The following is a 22,635-nucleotide window of genomic DNA, read 5'->3' on the forward strand; positions in this document are numbered from 1 at the left end:
GATATAAAAACGTACGGCCAGAGCCTCTGTGTGGAGGACGGCGTTTGCGGAGTATTTCATTATCTGCGAGGATGTCCATGCAGTCCGGAGGCAGGCGGCATGATCCTGTGAAGTGGCGCTAGCACGGAGCTAGCTAATGCTGGGGACCTGGGCAGCAGAGACCAGGAGCCGGATGACCGTGGAAGAAGGAGCGGTGTGATTCCAGATAAAATGAGAGTGATAATCCACAGCATATCAGGAGAATGATTCCAGTGGTTTCCGGAGGAGAATCTTAGGAGGGGCTGACAGCCTGGTGCAGAGTGGGAGCTGGGTGACCAGCCTACTAGCTTGTTAGCTAGCTTGTTAGCCACCGGCTGTAGGCGGCAGGGAGAGACGATATCAGCGGGGAAGCCGGCTGATCGCAGCGGGATGGGAAGACCCACACGAGCCGCGGAGTTAGGGTGGAGTTAGGCTGGAGTTAGGGTGGAGTTGGGGTGGAGTTGGGGTGGAGACAGAATTGTTAGCTCGGCAGACTTCAGGGAGCCGAGGAGCATCTAGGTAGCAGCCTGCTAGGTCCGATAATGCTAGCTAGCTAGCAGGCTAGGGACCGATGAGCAGGAAAGAGCCAGCAGGTAGGAGATGACACATCTGCTATTTTTGCTGATGACTGACGTTTCAAAAGTAGAGAGCCAGACAGGAGAGGTTCTAATCTGGACTAAAGAACAATATTTGGGGCGGAGGAGCGACGAACAAACAACGCCAGCATCCTCGGAGACCCGGGAAAAAAGTTAAACCATATATAAAACCATGCTCGTATCTACAACCTATATAAATGCAAAACGGCGTCAGTTTAGACGTAATTCTGTCCTCCTGCTTACCGCATAATTTATGAGAAAACATTTCATAACATTAACACAACATATACGAGGTGGTTTTAAATAACATATCCGTATTTATTTATTTCTCCCAGTTATGTTTTTGTGTGCACTGAGGAGTCTCAAACAGGCGTTTGTTAAATCATTTTAAGATTGGCTTTAATCAATGTTCGAAAATGAATTCTTCATATATGATAAATGAGAGGTAACATTTTATTTATGGTATTATTTCCACATATTTCTCTCCATTCTTCCTTCTGCCAACGGTGTCGCAGTTTCTCGTCTCTCCCGTTGTTGTGCTTAGTGCGTACGCATGGATTAGAGTTTGCGTGGAGGACCGCACGTTTTCCCGTCAAGTTAGTATTTTATAAATCGCAAACATTGCGTAGAAACTGGCGTACGCCATTTTTTGAGCGTATATCCCTTTATAAATGAGGCCCCAGGAGATGTCAACAGAAGTACAGTGCCCGGCAGCTACAGGGGACAGGCAAAACGTCTCTTTAGTAGCGCGCGCAACTGAAAGTCTGACAGGGTGAGGCAGATAGTCACAGAAAACAGAACAAAAATCGACAACTACTCTACTCTCTGCTCACTCCTTTCCTGCCCACACACACATGCTCCATCAAGGATGGTGCTACAGGCCGCAAGGCATTGCACTTAGAACTACAATATAAGCATGTTAATGTTAATCTAACAGCTCCGGCGATCCACTACCACCCCCCCCCCCCCATTTTGCATTTTTAAATGCTCCCGATTTCTGAGGTCTCAAGGTAGACAAGTATGACTGCAAAACTCCCCACACGGCTTGCTCCCCGATTTTTTTTTTTAAATATTGAAGTTAAAAGCATCAATCTGGTGCACTTTGAGAGTAAAATGAAGAGATCTATGGATACATCTCTCAACATTATGAAACAGAACTGTAAACAGATTTACTATTTCTTTATAGGTATTTTACAAATCACTCCCCTTTTAAAACAAACCGTTTGAGACCCACTGAGATAACTAGACTAAAGTTAACTATCTAAACACAGAGTCCTTTACTTCACCTGAGCTGAGGTTATCTGAGACTCTCAGTCTGACAGGAGAGAGTTCTCCCTCCACCTTGTTTTTGAAAAAGCTCCTTTTATCCGTTAGCTTGGCTAGCTAGCACCAGATGCTAACCACAACGATCTCCCGTAGAGACCCACCGGTGCTTGCGCACGCACACAAAATGGCTCGTGCCACACACACACACACAGAGCAGAGCTTGAATGAAACACAGAGAGCCAGAAGTAAGCTACTTTTACTCACGAGGCCTATTATGTGCAGAATCCCTCTTGCTTTCAGGTGGTTTTGATTGAGTGTCCACACGTGGACGTTTAAGAACTAAAAAACGATCCATTTGTCACTTTGCTGTTAGCAAATAATTTGACGCTCCAGGTAACAGGAAGTCACTCAAGTGTCACAAAGTAATTTAGCCTATGGGTAGGTCAAAAATATAATGGGTGCTGGCCAATGGCCTAATCATATCACCTGTGTTGGCTTTATGTTTTTGGTCAAACATTTGTTTGTTTCACATTTGAATTGATGTAATCAATAATTTGTATAATTTCATTTAATAAAACATTTTTTTTTTTTAATTCGGAAATAAAAACAAACATATTTCTTGGGGGTGCTTAGGGGGTGCTTTGGCAATCCTGGGGGGTGCTTCAGCACCCCATAGCTCCCCCCTGGCGCCGCCCCTGCTGAGGAGTCGCAAACAGGCGTTTGTTTAATCATTTTAAGATTGGCTTTGATCAATGTTTGAAAAATAAATTCTTCATATATGATAAATGAGAGGTAACGTTTTATTTATGGTATTATTTCCACATATTTCTCTCCATTCTTCCTTCTGCCAACGGTGTCGCAGTTTCTCGTCTCTCCCGTTTTTGTGTTTAGTGCGTACGCATGGGTTAGAGTTTGCGTGGAGGACCGCACGTTTTCCCGTCAAGTTAGTATTTTATAAATCGCAAACATTGTGTAGAAACTGGCATACGCCATTTTTTGAGCCTATATCCCTTTATAAATGAGGCCCCAGGAGATGTCAACAGAAGTACAGTGCCTGGCAGCTACAGGGGACAGGCAAAACTTCCGTTTGCAGTTCGCTTTGTTTTTTTGCAGAAGCATATTTGCTACATATGCCAACTTAATTCCTGGATCTGTTATTTGCGTTTTTCTCACTTCTGCCACTTTGTTATGTTCCAATAAACAGCAAACAATCAATAGGAAAGCAAAGCATAAAGCACAGGGTTACCCCTCGATTCCACCGGGTCCGTCTGTGTCGCGTCACGGCTTTTTGACAGGTTTCAGCCGTTTTTTTTTTGTTTAAATATGGAACCATTAGTGATATGTAATGCCGCTCCCTTTGTCTTTGGATCATGTGGTTTGATATTAAACATTACAGCTCTTTAGATTATATGAAAGAATGTATTCACTTTGTATCAATAGGATTGGATCATCCATAATGTAATCAATATATAAATTCAGATATATTGTGATGGCCATAATAAACAAATAGTATTGTCAAACTATTCAGGACCAACTCGCAACTGAATCAAAAGCATTGATTGTAAAGCCTACAAAGAATAAAGACATTACTTTGGAAAACAAACAGCTGCAACAGCGGAAGCAAGAATCAAACAGCTAATTTTATAACATCCAAATTGATTTAACCACAGAGGGCTGAGTGTTGAAATGGTTGGCAGTTCCTGGAAGCATTAGCAAGTTTCTATCATTAGACTAATCAGTAAAAAAAGAGACAAGTTGGTCAAACAATTGCCCGTCCCACTTCTAGTAGAGATATAATCTCTACAAAAAGAAAAACCTTTCCAGAAAACACAGAGAGGACAGGGATGCTCATTTACTTTCCATTCAGGATGTTTACCGGTTTCCTCTTTCTGCTCCTCCTCACAGGTAAGCTGGAAAAATTCTATATGTTGCATGCAGGTGGGACGTCTCTGTTCCCACTCCAATATCATTGAGGGGAATGAAGGTTTGTTTGTGATACAGCATAACAAAGGAACAAAGGATGATATACAAGCAACATATATTTACAAAAAACACAATTTTCCAACTCTTTCATAATTTTCCAACGTAGTATGTGGATTATTCAGAGAAGCAGGTATGTCCCTGGGAAGAGAAGTTGCTTTTGTTAAAAATGACCATTTGTGTGCATGAACATAACATTAAATGTAGAGCTCTATTCTCTTTTCTGTCAGGTGGAAGTTCCTAACAGTTACACAACACTTTAACCTGCTTCAATTGAATCACTTTGTAAGCTGTATACTTCTTTCTGTCAGGTGGAAGTACCAACAATAACTCAAAGGACGACAATAACAACGGTGTGTAAAGGGAAAAACACAACAAATTACAGTAATTATGTGTTGTTCTATTTTTATTATACGTATAGAAGTCTTGAAAAATAATACACTTGTCTGTTTACTGCATTATATCATTCACATTAGTTTTTTGTTTAATTAAACTGATAGATATGTTAGTGGTGTGAATAATAATAAAAAATGATATAAAGAAACTTAAGTTGTTGAGAATGCATGATGTCTGACATAACCATTATTTGACAGTGAAGTGAGCTCCACAAATCCCATTTACCTTCTTTGATGGGTAAACCATCTAGGAGATTGTTATCTCAAAATCATTTAAACCAAAAGATATCTGCAGATGCAGTTTAAAATGTTTTGTGGAAAAGCAGTTTGTGTGTGTGCATGGAAATAATATTGAATGTAGAGCTGTATGCTCTTTTCTGTCAGGTGGAAGTTCCTGGAATACCACAGAGATACCAGAGCTTCAGGATGATCTTATATCAAATCCCAGCTCTGAAGCAGGTATGTAAACACTCAAAATGTGTCAAGTAATTACATGTATAGAGCATTTATCTTATTTATAGATTGTATATATCCGTGAGAAAATATGTGAATGAGTTTTATTTGTTTATATGTTTGAAATCTCACATTTGAGGTTGTTAAACGCTGAGGATTAAAATATGTTATAATTGTGTTCTTAGCTTTTGCTAACAGATGCACAACACTTTAAACTGCTTCAGTTGAATCACTCTAAGAGCTGCATACTTTTTTCTGTCAGGTGGAAAAACAATCAATAACTTGGAACAACAAGGGCTTAATGGCCAACGCTCCATTGAGAGAGAACCGTGTGACAGTAAGAGTAAGTACACAGTAATTATGTGTTATTTTACTTTATTAATATAACTCTTTAAAAATGAATACACTTGTCTGTTGTCAGCACTGGATCAGTTTAATGCAGTTTTTGTCACAAGGTAATACAACTAATAGATATGTTACTGGTGTGAACAGCAAACAGAACACTTATATAAAGACACTAAACTTGGTTCGTTGAATGCATGAGGTCTGACGTTGAAGCATTTTGACAATGTGGAGCAGATGGACCTCAAATGGAGAGCCTCATTTAAATGTAAAAAAATAATTGGTAAAATGCTCACATTTAAAAGTTATTAGTGGACTGATGACACAAATCCCTGCTGTCCTGCCGACACCATCTAATGATGACCTTTCAGTGTCCACAACCACTGGATATTACAACAGATAAGACAACACTTATTTCTAAGTGGCAAATTAGCCAACAAGAAGGATGAGTTAATGTGGATAAGACAACATCGTGATACCAGATATTTCGAGGGGGTGGTGAAGCCGTAAGTAGAGTACCGGTACTGACCCACCTGTGGAGTCTAAACCCTGGTGATGATGAGATGAGGACGATGCTCAAGCTCAGTGTGTGATGAGGAGTGGTCTTCTGATGAGCTCAAAGTGGGCATCAGGTACAGTATGTTGACTAAACATAAATAGGGTGTGGTAAATAGGCTAAATTGACGGACAGCAACTAATGACTGGCTGATGGATATCCTGACAACATCTTGTTGGTTTAACTGAATGAGTGAACGCCAATAATCAGTTGGTTAAGGACATGGGAGGAGAGAGAGAGAAAGAGAGAGTAAGAGAAAGAGAGAGAGATCTATGAATAAAAAACTGAGGTCTGCATTTCCTTATCGTTTTTTCCTATAAATAAGTAACTCTCTGATGGAGATATTGTTTTTATGTCCTCCCAATAGAAAGGAAGTTCGCATATGAAGATGTTTTAAACAGCCTGAATCTGAACAAACCCAAGGAGTTGGTCCGGCCTGTCAAAGACTACAAAAAAATAACAGGGGTCTATGTCCAAATGTCAATTCTGGCAATTCTAGATGTGGTAAGTGCAACTTTGATTTTTTCTTTCTTTTGAGGATAATCTTTTTTTTTTGCTTTGGAAAGCAGCCAAAAACAACAAAAACAAAGATAACAGTTGAACTGTACAAACACTCGGTAATACACATGAAAGCCAAAAAAGCAATCAGTAAAGTCAAATCCAAATATAGGATAAGATAGTTTAATAAGAACAAAAGACTCTCAAAAAACAGCTCAGCATACATTTCAATATAGCATGCAATTCTTCCTGATTGATAATAATAATAACTTACATTTATATAGCGCATTTCAGGGGACCAAGGGTCGCTTTACAGAAAAAACAGGAGTAAAACAAACCAAAAAAAAAAGTCAGACAAACAGTCAGACAGACAAAACAACAAATCAATTAGGAGCCAAAGGCCTTGGCAAACAGGTGAGACTTGAGGGCCGTTTTAAAGGCGCCAAGAGTGGGGATGTTGCGGATCACCGCAGGGAGAGCATCATAGTACAATTTGTACCAGATCAGTACTTGTAAATAGTATCTCTAGGAAACAGCTATATACTAGCACTATTGAAGGAAGCATAAACAAGTCAGAATAGTGCGACAAAGTGTCCACAAAAATGATGTCAACCCAAAAATAATACCGTTAATCAATTTCTCCCCCAATGCTACCTTACATTTTGAAGAAACATCGTTGGGGCTTTGCTTAGTGTGATCTTGTTAATGCAGCGAAATCACAAAGTGGGTTTACAAAGGAGCTTTTACTTATTTTCAGCTTGCTAAAGGTAGTCAGCATGTTAACTTCAAAGTGCAATGTTTTATGACAGTTTCGCCTATGTGAGGTCAGCTATACCTTAATGTGGTAAAAATGTTCACATTTACCATTTCTTCGGTTACAGAGAGAGATTGACCAGACTTTCGTTTCTTTCGTTGCGATTTATATGGTGAGTTTGTTTTGAGAACCAATTTGTGATTTTCCTATACTCTTTATTATACTGTAGGTTGAAATTAGTTGCTGTAGATTGCATCTTAAAGGTATTTTTTCTCTTTTTTTCCTTCCCTTCTTCCTTGTTTTCCTGTGTAGAAATGGGAAGATTCGCACATTTTTTGGAAATCACATCAATTTGGTGGCCTTGAAACGATGAGAGTTCCTGCAGATATGTTGTGGAAGCCAGATCTAATCATTGAAGAGATGTAAGTTGGCATTTTTTGTGCATACTCACAAATCCACATACTCACAAGAGTAAATGGGGATGGAGCCTATTATTATTAAGAGGGACATGCACAATAAATCATATGGATGTAAAAAAGAATGATGCAACAAGGTTTAAAAATATATATTTTTTACAATTATATTTTTACACCAATGTATTGTGTGGACAACAGCTGTGGTTAGAATGCAATACACAATGAAGCAGATACCCCTTAACTGACTTGAGCCGGGTTAATCATATTTAAGATATAGAGATGTTTGATATTGTTAAACTGTGTGGATAGTATTTCTATATTTAAAGTAATGAGGGAACATTTTAGGAAAATACAGACTTAAACAATAGTATCATCATTTAGATAAATGTTTCATTGTATTAAAGTATTACACAATGTGAAAATCAGTTTGAAGCATAAAGTGTTAGCTATAATTTTTACAAATGTGTTGTGTCTCATCAGATTTGTTAGTATTATTTCTCTTTTTAGTTAATATAGTGAAGTCTGTGTCTGTTAACCCTTTTTTTTTTTTAATTATCTTTCATTTCCTGTTTTACTTAGTTAATCTCTTCTCTCATTTCAGGTAGTTTGACTCCTACCCTATCAGTGTGTTAACTGACCTGATTACCTGCCCCGCCCTTATTGTTTGCACCTGTTTATAGATTGTATATTTTAGTTTTTTTGGTTTCATGGTTCTGCCACGAGCTCACAAGACAGTTTTGGGTAAGACATGGGGATAACGGGTGTATTTATTCTGTGTTTTCTCTGTGCCAAGTGCCAGATCGTTTCGACCCTTGTGTTACTTGTCAGCCAGTTATTTTCTGAGCTACAGTAAATCTAAGTTAGTTTTTTGTGAAGTCATTTGAGAGTTTTTTATTACCTTGCATTTCACCACAAGTAAATCCTTTTTTGAATCATCTTTTGTCTGGAGTCGTGCATTTGGGTCCTATCATTTTTGTGTGTGCCCCAGTCGTAACAAAATGTATGTTTGTTGTCATACAGGATAGAGAAGGAAAAGGCTGTTCCAAATGCCTTTATCACCATTAACTCAAACGGATTAGTTGAATATGGGAGGGACCTTATGGTGGTCAGCACGTGCAAGATGCACGTTTACAAATTTCCTTTTGATATTCAGAGCTGCACCTTGTCTCTCAAGTCTATCAGTTACCCAGGTGAGCTTTCAGAAGTTTCTAGACATTATCTCAAATATGTATGTTGTGTGTTTGATTGCATGTTTGTGGTAATTATCTCTTTAAAGGCTAATTGTCACATGAGCACAAACCAGCACATGTATTTATCCTGTGTTGACCTGATAAGACATCTCAAACTTGTTTCTTCACTTTCACCTTAGAGGAGGAGTTGAAGTTTCACGCCTTAGAAAACAGTTCAGTGATAACTGAATGGACTCGCCAAATGATGAAGAACCAGTTTGAGTGGCTTTTCATCGGCATGACAGTCAAGATCAAATCTGTCCCACATTTTTATCAAAACCAAAGCTTTGTAATTTATACTGTAAGTGTGTTGTACATTTTACTTTTATTTATTTCTGCAAACATTTGCATGAAAATTTCTGCAGCTCCACTTGCTGTTTTTATTTAGCTTGCATTCTAAACAGCAGAATACAAAAGAGCAAACCCATTGACATTGTTGTTCATTGGATACATTGTAATCGCACATTTTTGATGATGGTCACTTAATCATCCTTAACCACTGTGACAAAATATAAAATATAGCTAAATTATATAAACACTTAACTTCATATTTCAGTGGAACAATATCTTTCATATTGCATGCAAAATAACTTAAACCCATAATCAATAATGTTTTTGATCATTGCAGCATTAGTGAACAGATTCACTGTTTTTCCATCTTGGATCACAGATCACGATGAGGAGGCGTTCTGCCCTCTACATCGCCAACTTCTTAGTGCCCATCCTGTTCTTCTTCGGTCTGGACTTGGCCTCCTTCCTGATCTCAGACTACGGGGGCGAGAAGCTCAGCTTCAAGGTCACTCTGCTGCTCGCTGTCACTGTGATGCAGCTTATTCTCAACGAGATTCTGCCTTCCTCTTCAGACAGGATACCGCTTATAGGTAAAGCAGAGTCATTATTTTATTGGACTTTCATTTAATTAAATCAGGAACAACCAGGGGCGGACTGGCCATCGGGACGTTCGGGACGACGAATCCCAATGTGCCGGTACTGAAGTGGGCCGGTCGGACGATGTGGGCCGGTCGGATAAGTCACTAGCACTTAGCACCCCCCTTCCCCCGTTGACAATTTACTAGTGGTAATTACTCGCGGTACCGAGGTGGGCCGGAGGTACCGAAGTGGGCCGGTCGAGAGTCCCGGGCTGATCTGTAGTCCCAGTCTGCCCCTGGGAACAACAATGGCTTGCCTTTCGTCCACTTTAATGATGTTGCCTTTTCTCTTCAGCGGTGTACTGCATTGGGATGTTTGGTTTGATAATGATCAGCCTTCTGGAGACGATTTTGGTGATGTATCTGATTGAGAAAGACTCTGCATCTAAAGAAAAAAAGGCAGATAAAAAACGCAGCCTGAGTGAGGACTGTGGAGACAAACAGGGCAACTATGATGGAGGTGAGACTGAACCCATTCTTCAAACCTGTGGATTTGAACTATGGTCATATTGTATTTACTCATTTGTTTGGAATACAAAAAGAAACTTCTACAATTAATAATAGATTATTTTGAACATGCTGCTGTCCTGTGTCAACAATTTCCTTTCAGATGTGAAGAAATGGACTCACTGTGCTTGTGTGTGTAATGTGTCTGATGAACCGCCATCTGAACTGCTGTCTGTGGCCAAAGAGGTGAGAATTGGGTTACCCTTAAAACAAACAGTTTGGTATAAAAATAGTTTACAGTACCAACTCTTTATTCTCACCACAATTGACAACAATTGGTATATCAAATTGAACAGCTGACAATTTGTTATGGTTGTTATGGTCCATGATCACACCACTAAAAAAACCTTCTGCAGGACAAAAGAAACCAACTGATGGAGGAGTCCAATTCCTTGGAGAAGCTCCCAGATGAACTGAGTGAGACGGTGAAAGCACTCTCTCTGCTCCTCGGCAGCAAGGAAGAAATGAAGCCTGACTACTGGACCAAAGTGGCTAAAAAATTGGACATCATTTTCTTTTTTGTCTATGTCACAGTGTCCGTAGTGTTTTTGGTTGTCATCTTTTCAGTATGGATCAATGCAAAAGACGAATAGTGGTAAACAATTGGGGTCTATTCAAAAACATATTTTTTTTATCCCCCTAAAATGTCTGACATTGACTAAACCGTCTTTTATCTTTGCAAGTTTGTCACCAGAGAGAATTGATTATACATTATTCTACTAAAGGCGCCAAATTTCTGTGGAATAAACTTGCAAAACTAAGATTAAATGTATTTCGGGCCTGCTAGATTAAGTGGGTCACAAATTCAAAAGCCAATCATATCCACAGGGAAACAGTCTACTACATTAACTATTGCTTCAAACTGCGAGTCCACCAAGTGCAAGCAGTGATGGACAGGTCAGGGCCAGATCCAGCATTTCTCAATCGCTTACCCTAACCCTAACGATCATCTAAACTTTATATTGATCATAGCAACACATTTTGACAAACTTTAAAACCTGTCTCAAGGCTGACTTGATTAGGACATTGCTTCAATTAACATGTTCTTTAACGCATCTGTATTCAGTCCCACATCTGTATTTTAGTTTGGTTGGTCAGAACCAACGTTTTAAACAAAACTCATTGTTTTTTTAAGAGGGGGTCGAGGGTTGAACTGACTGGTTAGGAATCAATACATGAACCCACAGGGGGAAATCATTAATCATAATGTATTTCTGATTAATGACAGCAAGATATATGCTATGCTCAATAAAGAGCAACCATATTACTGTTATAAATGTTAACTTAAAATGGGCAGACACTATACATTGTAATTAATCTCCTACATTGTGCTATGTCACGTTACACATTTTAATCTGCCTTTAATGTTGATGTGCACTCATAACACTGCATGGATCCCTTGAACAGCCATGGTGTGACTGTACAAAGAAGTATTGTATATGTAATGGCATGGCCTCTTAATTATTGAACATTAAGAGATTTTCCAATTCTGCAAGTGAGTGTTTCTAGTCTGTAGATCTTGTGAGAACTGTGTGCGCTCCCTCTACCTGTGCTGTCCCTTTCCTGTCAACTATGCACCCTTATATACAACCTTCTGCATCTAATCACCAACCCTGTGTCTGGAATAATACTGCATGATATATCTATCATAATAATACGACATGCCCACAATTAAAATAAATATCTCCTACAGTAAAGTTCTAGTAATATATTACTATAATATGCAATATTATAGTGTCCAATAAGTTCATAAAATGCATCATGAAATATATTGAATACTGTGAGTGTAGCTTCTTTGTGGAAATGCTGTGGAAACACTTCTGTTTTCCATCATACTAATCCCGTATACTTTTATTAAGGCTTTACATTTGTATTTTCTTCTATAGTTCAAGTAATTTTAGCTTGTGGTTTTAAAAAAAAGAAGTATATCTGCATGTGCATTTCAGTACATAATGTATTTACATGAAATATAAATCCTGCCAAGCTTGTTCAAAAACATGTTCATGACTTCATACTATCAAATAAACATACAAAATGTTTTTTATCTCTTGGTGTATGTGATTATTCTTTGTTTGTTAGTGTGTTTGGTTGTGTGTGTCCTGCAGTGAGTATCAAAGTCAAAGTCAACCTTATTGTCAATCTTCCAGTTTTTTACAGACAGAGATCGAAATACTGCTTCCCACATTCCCGAATATAAAAACAAATGTATATGAAAATGTGTGTGCCAATATGTATTTATATACACAGTCAAAGACACATTTTTACTTGTGCACACATTAAGACCTAAATAAAAACACAACAATCAATATGTACAAAATTACAGTCACTTCAATATTATGAGAATTTACATCAGTGCAAGATTGTCCATAGCAGCATAAAAATGGTCTGGTGCTGGATTTGAGTGTCTGAGTGTGTTGGGGTGTTATAGTCCCGTGGGGGCAGGGGGGAGGGAGGGGAGGGGGGAGAGAGTTCAGTGTAGGTTCTCCTGAATCGACAACAATCTCCTTTGTTATCTCCACGTTGAGAAATATTTAATGGTGCAAGAAAAATACTGGATCCAAAACAACAAGCTGACCCATTGAATTTAAACCTTTATTTAAAGGAAGTCGTAACTTTTAACTTTTAACAATTCCATAGAAAAATAATAGAGACCACCTCCCAACAGAACAAATGTGTTGGATCGCATCTAATACAACAACTCCCACGAATGACTCTAGCCTGGAGTTTCGTATTTTGGCTATAGATATGGTTTTTGATAGGTGACACGAGGGTGGAGCAGATTGCTGAACGACACATTTTGAGTCAACCAAAATGTAACAATTACCTTTCATGAACCGAAAACACACTGTAAAAGGGTCAAAGTTATAGGATGTATGGTTATGGTTTTTCAAGAGCTTGTACTTAATGGATTAAGATGTATTGGTGAATTGGTTTGACAAGAGGAAAGAGGGTCAAAACAAAGGCCCTTACCTGGAGCAGAGATCATGAGTGCACCAAGACCCCATGCTGGAGTAGGGCTGGACATACTCAATGACCATCAAAGATATCTGCCAAACTTTGGTACATTATTTTGATGTGACACCAATTCAATTTACAACTTGCTGTCATTGTCACTAAGGATTGGGCTTGTCGATTAGATTTGCTCACTGAATTGGTCGAGGAGATTTTACTGTGAGGCCAAAATGCAGACCAAAGTCCCTGAGCCTAATCCAGGCAAGGTTGCTCTTGTCTTCATGTCCACTCGTTGTTTATGATAACGGACATCTCAAATCATGGACAAATTAACTAAAAATGGCCTGAATAGCTGGAGCTAAGTGAGTATTTTTTTTCTTTTGTTGGACAAACTGATGATATGGCTTGATAACTGATTTTTTTCCTTTTCTTTTTAAGATAGACAAATGATTTCAGATTTCTAACTGTTCTTTTAGTTGTTTCAACTGAACCAGGTTTCAGACAGTTCATAGTGATGCTGGCCATTATTTCATTAGCATGCATTTGGTGGTATATACGATCAATCAATCAATCAATCAATCAATCAATCAATCAATCAATCAATCAATCAACCAATCAATCAATCAATCAATCAATCAATCAATCAATCAATCAATCAATGTTTATTTATATAGCCCAATATCACAAATGTTACATTTGTCTCAGTGGACTTCACAGTTTGTACAGAATATCAGTATGACAATATGACACCCTCTGTCCTTATACCCTCACATCGTACAAGGAAAAACTTCCAAAGAAACCCCACAGTTTAAAGGGGAACATGGGAGAAACCTCAGGGAGAACAACAGAGGATGGATCCCTCTCCCAGCACGGACAGACGTGCAATAGATGCCGTGTGTAAATTGAAAAGATAATACATTTGCAACATAGGTAGACCAAATGTTTGGAAATGCTGAAGCTAATCAGCCCTAACTATAAGCTTTATCAAAAAGGAAGGTCTATATGAATCTCTAATGGAGACTGTAGAACTATGATTATCCAAACATTTTATTGTCTTTACGTTTAGCCACATCCATCTCTGACCACAAGTACCAAATAGTATTGTAAATATTTATGAGCTGGTGTTTATAGACTTAGAGTGAAAGAATGATAAAAAATGTATAAACGTCATAAGCTAACCAGTGGCAAAATCGACAAACACCAGTAAGGGCTCTGAAGTTATAATTTAAAAATCCATATCTGTCTCTGTAATACTTTCTGTTTCATATAATCTTTCTCATAGTGTCATGTTTTTTGTTTTTGAATGACATACATTACTTTGGATAAAACCCAAGCAAACATATTCACCAATGTTTAACTATCAAATAGAAACCATTAGCAAATACAAAAGGATTGCGGGTTGATTGAAAGTTAGTTACGACACAGAAGCAGTTCCAGGCTGAACCGACTCTTTTTACTATTTGTAATCATTTGTAATCATGCTAATTAACAGCTAACCTAAGGCAATCAAAATACCTTTCTTCATGTTCTATATACTTTTCCCTTGGAAAAATGCACATGTGTATTCACATGACATTGAAGTATTAGATTGAAAAACATTTAATTAGCACACTTCAAGTGTTTAAACTGTGTTCTTGTATCCTGCCCCTCTTTTTGTGAATCTCTGTTTTAACTGACACAGATGCAAAGGATCATATGGTTGGTCATTCAGTTTGTCCAGCCCCCTTCCAGTATGCAGATAAATGCTGGCTACTTTCTCGAAACGCACATTTCCTGTCCACACCTCTCAGAGACCGGTACTCATGATGCTTTCTGGCTTCCTCTTTCTGCTCCTCCTCAAAGGTAAGGTTTTTTTTAGTCCTTACAATCTGTAAACAATTGTAATTTTATGTTATATTGTGATCATTATGGAAGACACATGTTGTGCCACTGTTGAAAAGAACTTGGCTAAAATGGGAGATGATTATAATGTTGTCTTAACATCACTGTTATAAAAATGGTGGATTCGTAATATAACATGCTAAAACATACTAAGTATAATGCAATACTTAATGGAACCACATATTTTTAAGACTCAGCTTTTAATGGTTTAAGTTTTTAGTGTATCAACAAGCTTTGGTGATAGCAGATGGATCTCATATGGAGCGCCTATTAACACTCAGCGTAATGGCTTTAGTGTGACCAACTGTTAAACAACTGAGCTGCTGAAACAATTTCATAACATTCATCTGCTACTAAGTAATTATTTATCTATTATCTAATATCATTCCAATAACTTGTATATAGACTCGTATTGCACTATTCCACTTTTTTTTCTCACTTTCTTTTTTAAAAACTAATTTTCTTTTTGGATTACTTTTAATATAATATGTTTTAATATTGTTTTAATATTTTCTGCTTATCTGTATTATCAGGGCTCTCAAGTTTTGAACAGAGTTCAGAGTGAGATTTTGGCAGCGGCGGGGCTTTAGGTGGGGACGGTGGTCTTATCTGATAAATGACTCATAAATTCATACAAATAAAAACATATTTATTTCATTCTTAGTGAAGGGATGTGTGTGTGTGTGTGTGTGTGTGTGTGTGTGTGTGTGTGTGTGTGTGTGTGTGTGTGTGTGTGTGTGTGTGTGTGTGTGTGTGTGTGTGTGTGTGTGTGTGTGTGTGTATCAGTGTTTTTTGTTGTAGGTGTTGGTGGTAGTTTTTGAGACCTTCAGCACTGGGGTTGGTGGCTCCCATCTGAAAGAGTTTGGTTCCAGGCCTGCCATCTTCACTGTCATGATGGAGGACAGTGTTCCATCTAGGGCCAAGCTGTTCGTAGTTTTTGTCTTGTTCAGTCCAACCATCGAGAAAACCCTCTCCGCGTCGGCATTAGAGTGAGGGAGTACTAGATAGAACAAGTTGAGCTATTTTAGTGAGCCTCCCAAACTGGCTCAAACCGATCACCTTTAAAAAAAGGAACCAAGAGACTCTATTACTCAAATGCTTTGCTTTTGATTTCAATTGATTATGTGTATGTCATGTGGTGCCAAATATTTCTTACCTTGCACTTGATTGAGGACATACTCCCCCAAAAACTCCTCAACATTAAAGACGGTGGGATCTTGGGGCATGGGGATATCCATCAGCTGATATTCCAGGAACTCCTCACACACCTTGTCCTGTTCCTCCGGCCCATGGAAAGGTAGTAGTTCCTGAAATCTAAAAAGAGCACCATGTGTAAAGAACTGATTAATGTATTCAATCAAAGTATTGAATGTGTTAAAATCCTGGAAAATGTGGAAACCCTTACCTGTCTATAAAGTATAGGGCATCTTCCACCCCACACTCAGTCCTCTGCTGCACATCCACAAATCTTGTATGCCTCAGAAGAGCCTCCTTCAGAGGGAGTTTATTGATGCCATACTCCAGAGCCCTGACCAGAAATGCCAGTGCTGCCGGTTGGAATAGCTGAACCTCCTGAGGTGTGATGTCTCCAGCCTCAAGGAGCCTATTGAGGGTAGCTCTGGTGGTGAAGCCAACATTTAGTTTTTCTCCTACCAGACAGAGAACAGAAAGAGATAGAGAAGCAAACTAAGTCCAGGTAGTTTCAACAATATGCATCAAGTAGAGACAGGGATTTCACTTGGCAATTTAACTCAAAACTAGACAAACAGTCAGTGTATAGATTCAGTCTGTCTAGTTTTGAGCACTATGTGCACAATAAGTGCAAGTGGTTGAAGGTATTCCTCTATGTAAGCATACAATTTTACCCATAATCTACACAAGCATGGTATGCCTACACACATTTATGCTTTTTAACAGCCATAACAGAGATATCACCCAACTCGCCCAATAACAACAATCTTCCCAAAAAGTATATTTGAGGTCAATGAGAATACAGGTGTATCTCCTTATATGAAACTTTTACCTGGCAGTTGGTTTAGTGGTTCCTTGTGTAGAGGATGTCATGGACTTGTCGGCCCTGTAGTGCTGACGGCTTCATGAACCTCGCACACAGTTTCTTGATGAACTTTGTCATCTGCAAATTTGTAGTTCATAAAACATTTCCATGTATTACTTGAAAAAGGACATATCAGCCAATTCAAGCAGACATACTGTATTTGGCAGCAGGATGGCCTAACCCTTGCATTTTACCTCTCTGTGGAGCTGAAAGATGGAAGACCTTTCTCTCTGGAGGAGGAGGTTCAGTAGGGTGAACACTGACAGCGTCGCTTGATAGAAGAGTAGGTAGACTTGAGTCAGGGGGTTGGAAAATGCATCCACCAGCCTTCTAAATCTTGGTTGTTTCTCATCTGTAAATAAACACAGTCAGTGCTTAAAAGTACACATTTAGTCTGGTGTAATGCACAAACAACATACTTAAAGACTTAAAATAGCTGGTAAGTGGCCCATACTGTCGCAGAATTCGTGTGATGCGCCTCTCCAGGCTTAACCATCGCACTGAAATGTGCAGCAGCATTTCCATGTACTCGCTCTCATGGAATTCAAAGAATTCTGGAAAATATAAAACATAACATCAACAGTAAACAAATAAAAAATGTCTGCATTATGTTGTATAACAGTAGAGCTGGTTGAATCACAAACCTGCCAGGTAACCTTTACGGTTGGTGCTTCCTTTAAACCAGTACCCAACATCGACGGTCAGATCCTCTGGCTCAAATCCGGATATCTGCAATACATGAATTCAAGTATCTATTGCAACACTATCAGCAAACTGTTTTACATGGCATTGGGCTTAACGGATTTGTAATATAGAGTGTACATGTTTGAACTTACTTCCATAAACTTCTGCCCCGCATGTTTGACAGTGTTGTGGATGATATGACAGGGGCATCCATGGATGTAAATACTGCCATTTTCCTTCAACATTCTGGCTGAGATTGAATTTCTGGCACCTGTATTTACAGGGGCATTGTCAATAGAGAGACCTACACAATTTCTCCAAGGGATGTCATTTTCCTGCAAGGTGTCATTGATTTTTGTGTAGATCACTTCAGCGGTGCCACAGCTCCGCCCACTGGTGGTGCACATATCAAGGAACCTCTGCACAACTTGGTTGCTGTCAAAAATTCTGAAAGTGAGAGGATTCATCTTCCCTAGACCTGTAACAATAAGGACCATAACTAAAACAATATGTTGTTCAAATTGTATGAGTGTATGTAGAAATGGATAAAAATAAGTACTAATTACTGATAGAAGTTATTAAGCACATACCACTATCATTCAAGCCATCTGTGACAAGTGTGAAGGGATTCTCTCTCATCTTCATCACCAGTTCCTTCTTAAAATGAGGTGCCACTGCTTCATTTATGAGGCACGTTGTTTTTGTGCTTGCGCTCTTAAAGCCCTGAGCTGTAGGGGAGTCTCTAAAACATTCTTTGTACAAGGGGCTGAAATGGTCAGCAACGGCAAAGGGAACATTGTGCTGCACCATTGCAACAGCAACCTTCACCTCAGCCCTCCTGGTCTGCAACAGAAACAACTGATTACATACCTCATAACCTTAAATACGTTTTCAAGGTAATTTGACCATCAATTTGAAAAGAAATGTAATTCATCAAACATTGCTGCCAGCTTTTTAGTTTTCCTGTGCTACACTGTACTGTATGTACCTTGGCCTCTTTTACACTCATGCCTCCTACAGAAGTTTTTTGCACGTAGAACTGTGCAACACTGCTGACTGAGTTCAGAGACTGTTCTTTGGCCCGATGTCCCTTGCCTTCCACATGCCTGCTTATGTCCCTCACGCCTTGATGAGCACAGGAGTTCTCTTGTCTGCACACTGAGCACCAGTAGAAGGAGCTGGTGGTTCCCATTGTGATGAATGGCCATCGAGTTGACCACTCCTTCTTAAAGGAACACCTATATGTGGCTGCTCCACATAATCCTCTCCTTTTCTCTGTTTCCAATGGGTTCTCCCCAGTCTCCTCCACTGCCTCCTCCACAGTCTCCTCTACTGCCTCCTCTACAGTGTCCTCTGACCTGGCCACCTTTTTAGGGAGCTGATTGTTTTGAAAGCATGAAAGAATGCTTAGTTGCCTCTTTCCTGACATCTTTGAAAAGCAAATGCAATAATTATTAATATGCTTTGTTTTCTGATAAAATATACGCACACTCACGCCAGGGATGGAAATGAACACCAACCATCAGCCAAATGCTGGTAAAACATAAGTGGCTGGTAGATTTTAAATACATAATACAAATGTACCATTGGTTTACTACTGAATGGCTGGTAGATTTTCTCCAGTGGCTGGTAAATGTTCATGTGTTGTGTAAATATTCAAATGTTTTGAAAAATTAATTTCCAGCCCTGGCGCGCGCGCACACACCGGGAAAATAGGAGACACAGGGACAGTCCAACAAGGGAGCAAATAGCCTTGGTGCTTACTACAATAACAATAACAACAATGATAATGATAAATAACAATAATAATCATTATAATAAGTTAGTGTAGGCGCAAAATTCCGAAGAAAACAAGCATCAGAATAGCTGCTGAGCTAGCAGGGATTCAACCGGCTAGCTAGGCTAGTTCATGCATACTCTAGTCTAGTCAGTCAAACTGTTAGCTAAAAGCTCCCTGGACCTATATTCCATAACAACGGAAATCAATGATGAGATAACTTACTGCAGGGCTTCCCAAACCTTTCAGCCCGCGACCCCCAAAATAACAGTGCCAGAGACTGGCGACGGGGGGGGGGAGGGAAGTTTGAGAAACACTGAAAGGGGGAGCCTCGTTGCGGGGAAATTATACAGATGGCTAGTCCGCCCCTGAAAATGTCTATGCAAACGTTATCATTAATAATACTTTTTTGTTTTTTAAATCTATAAAAAATTATCTTTTTTTTTTATTTAAATTTTCCATTTTTATTTTGTAATCATCTTGCGACCCCCAGTCGGGGTCTCACGACCCCCCGGGGGGTCGCGACCCCCACTTTGGGAACCCCTCACTTACTGTACTGAAAATATGGTCTTCTCCCAGGTCGAGCAGTCTGTAGCCACGCAAAATGTCAGTGAGTGACTATGTGACAGCCGTCCTCTTTGGTTACTCTTCAGCGAGCGTCTTAATCATTGGAATGGAATCAGAATGTAATGTTGTAGCAGAATGTCTAAATCCTACCCGGATACAGCCATGTTATTTTCTAATTGGCTGTTCGACAGCTTACATTCTTTTGATTGGTTGATGCGTGGCTACAGTGATTCTGTACGAGTTTGTTTACAAAATTGCGGCGCAACTTGGTGGGCGGTACCCTGGAAAGAAATCTCTGCGTGAGAAATACAAGCTGTGGCGTGTGAGCTTGTGAATGGAATGAAATGCGTGTGTCTCACGACTTGAGAGCTCTGGATTATTGTGTTGCATTGTTGGAGAAGCCTGTGACCTAAGAATTTCAATGACATAATTACTCTGAAGCTATGTTAGTTTGACAATAAAGAACCTTGAGCCACAATCATTTCAAATTACTGCAGATAATTGTGAACTGTATTGATTGACAATTATGATGGGGCAAATGTTAAAGCGTCTGTGTAGCTGCACTTGTGCCCAGCTAGCTTTGAGCTATTGGCTAACATTCTCCAAAAGACAATGCTAAGAAACTGATGCTAAGCAGGTAAGGGCGCCAATACGCTCTAAGCATACAAAGTACATCTGATGCGAATGGGAATGTCATGAGTTAAATTCGAACATAGCTACTCTGAAGCTCAAGGAAAAACTAAGAGCATCCTGTTTCCTGATTCATTACATTTCAATAGTGGACTCTGAAATGTGTCTTTATGTTTTAGCTTTAGATGGGAAGTCCAATGGAGGCTGCAGGCATTGGGATGTTTTACGTCACCTGAACTTAACTGATAATGAAGATGCCATTACCCGGCCTGGTCCTAATTCACCCTTAAAGATAGAGCTGGATGTACTACTCTATGCTATTCTAGATGTGGTAAGTGATTGCTTAGAAAGGATAAAATTACAATTATAATTTTCAGATTTGTTCTTGATGTAACAGGATATCACAAAAAATGGGACTGGCTTTTAGCAAATCATCCACGCCGTCTGTGTCTTATACATTTTGTTATGCTTTTTATATTACCAAAGAACAATATTCAGCTGACGTTTCAAAGTATTGTGATTCTCAAGGCTTTGCTCGATACTAACTGTGGTCTACTCCTGCAAACGGGGTCATCTCATCCCTATATATATATGTAACCCATATGAAATATAGGACTACTAGACCCCTTTATGTCATTTAGATGTATGAATACATGTTGTTTCTGCACGGAGCACTCTAGAATGTACACCCAGGGTAATGAGTGGCGCGAATCACTCCGCCTCTCTCTCTCTCTTTTCCCCTGTGAACACCCTGAAAAAGCAGAGATATAAGTTGAGCAGCTCCTAGTATAGTAATAGTATTTAAAAAGTGTTATTTGTACCCTCAACTATATTAGTTGACAAACTCTGACCTGCAAGGACCCCTGTGTGAACCCGAACTAGACGACAGCCTGTGTCGTCTTATAAGTGTAGAAACTCCGGTTGTTTTTTTATTGATGTCAGCGAGCCAGATCGAAGCTGACTTGGGATTGATGGCGAGCCAAGCCCAGTGAATCTGTGACCGGTTGTTGGAAGCGGTGTGGCCTACCGTTGGACCTGCCTACAGAGGACGCGTGATTTGAAGAATCCTGCTGAATACACACTGATCTGATCCAGATAAGAACCAGTACACTATTAGCTCTACCCGGGTAGAAGAGCCATAGCCACACACACACACACACACACACACACACACACACACACACACACACACACACACACACACACACACACACACACACACACACACACACACACACACACACACACACACACACACACACACACACACACACACACACACACACACACACACACACACACACACACACACACACACACACACACACACACTATAATCGATATAGTGTAGATAGTCGATATAGTATAGATAGTCGATAATGCAGTTATGGAGTACTTAGGGGAAATAGGTTATATTGAAAGAATAATTAAAGTAACCAGTAGGCCTACTGAAGCTCAGTTTAAAGACACAGCCATTGTGGAGTTTAAAACAGGTGACCCAGTTCAGTTCCTTCAGGGTTTCTTGCCCTGCAAAAGACCCAGCCGTAATCCAAATGTCACACATGCCATTACTCTTCTCTCTGATCTGTATGCTGCTGACAAAGGTTCAAGCTTAACCCATAGTTACTTGACTGAACTGAAAGGTCTTGCTAAGCTAAGTGGGACAGACTTTGAGAAAGTTTTGTTGGATGAGCTAGCTAGAATTCAAGAGTCCACTAAAAGCAGACGCACAACTGAGCCAGTAGTGTCATTAGATAACTTTGAACCTCAGCCCACTAGCACCACAGCCCAAGCTAAGCTAATAGCTACTGAAAGTGAAACATTGACCTACTCTCATGGTCGTGACTCCATTCCATCCACTGGGAATGCAGAGGCGTCATTCTCGCCTAGGAAACAGACGTTCTTCTTACCTTCTGAACATCCCACTACTCCTGAAGTCCAAAAGGTGGTGGTCGAGCATTTCATTAAGAGCAGTGATGTGTTTTCCCAGTATCATTGTCATGCCAAGCTCAGACCATTTTCAGGAAGAACTCCTTGTCCACCTATGGAATCTGATTATGACACATGGCGCGGCAATGTTTATTTCCTCCTAACAGATACTGCTGTGTCTGACGGACATACTGTCAGAAAGATTGTTGAGAGCCTTCTT

At 39.6% G+C, this 22,635-nt stretch overlaps 2 protein-coding genes across 7 annotated transcripts; one reads left to right on the forward strand and one right to left on the reverse strand.

Annotated features, from left to right (window-relative positions):
* The first annotated feature begins 19 nt into the window (after nt 1-19).
* On the forward strand, nt 20-13,959 carry LOC307024445 (5-hydroxytryptamine receptor 3A-like). 3 transcript variants are annotated; one of them, XM_079658547.1, is made up of 13 exons: nt 20-611; nt 4,172-4,213; nt 4,640-4,714; nt 4,971-5,051; nt 5,974-6,110; nt 6,986-7,030; nt 7,171-7,280; nt 8,295-8,464; nt 8,644-8,804; nt 9,174-9,384; nt 9,728-9,892; nt 10,043-10,125; nt 10,296-13,959. In XM_079658547.1, exons 1-13 carry the CDS (start codon nt 590-592, stop codon nt 10,530-10,532), a joined length of 1,539 nt encoding a protein of 512 aa, XP_079514673.1. In that variant the 5' UTR covers nt 20-589; the 3' UTR covers nt 10,533-13,959. The 3 variants fall into 3 exon arrangements, with proteins under 3 accessions (XP_079514673.1, XP_079514675.1, XP_079514674.1); XM_079658549.1 differs by lacking the exon at nt 4,971-5,051 and having other exon boundaries at nt 23-611; XM_079658548.1 differs by lacking the exon at nt 4,971-5,051 and having other exon boundaries at nt 475-3,864.
* On the reverse strand, nt 9,418-18,981 carry LOC307024446 (uncharacterized protein). Of its 4 annotated transcripts, none has more exons than XM_079658551.1 (11): nt 18,501-18,981; nt 18,103-18,355; nt 17,665-17,990; nt 17,473-17,557; nt 17,248-17,382; nt 17,023-17,180; nt 16,796-16,906; nt 16,178-16,421; nt 15,929-16,086; nt 15,597-15,831; nt 9,418-9,817 (listed from the first exon to the last, which is right to left on the reverse strand). In XM_079658551.1, exons 1-7 carry the CDS (start codon nt 18,939-18,941, stop codon nt 16,808-16,810), a joined length of 1,497 nt encoding a protein of 498 aa, XP_079514677.1. In that variant the 5' UTR covers nt 18,942-18,981; the 3' UTR covers nt 9,418-9,817; nt 15,597-15,831; nt 15,929-16,086; nt 16,178-16,421; nt 16,796-16,807. The 4 variants fall into 4 exon arrangements, with proteins under 4 accessions (XP_079514677.1, XP_079514678.1, XP_079514676.1 ...); XM_079658552.1 differs by lacking the exon at nt 9,418-9,817 and adding an exon at nt 14,366-14,759 and having other exon boundaries at nt 17,485-17,557; XM_079658550.1 differs by lacking the exon at nt 9,418-9,817 and adding an exon at nt 14,366-14,759.
* Nucleotides 18,982-22,635: the final 3,654 nt, after the last annotated feature.

The sequence above is a fragment of the Notothenia rossii genome (assembly GCF_949606895.1).
Source record: "Notothenia rossii genome assembly, chromosome: 11".
Lineage (NCBI taxonomy): Eukaryota > Metazoa > Chordata > Actinopteri > Perciformes > Nototheniidae > Notothenia > Notothenia rossii.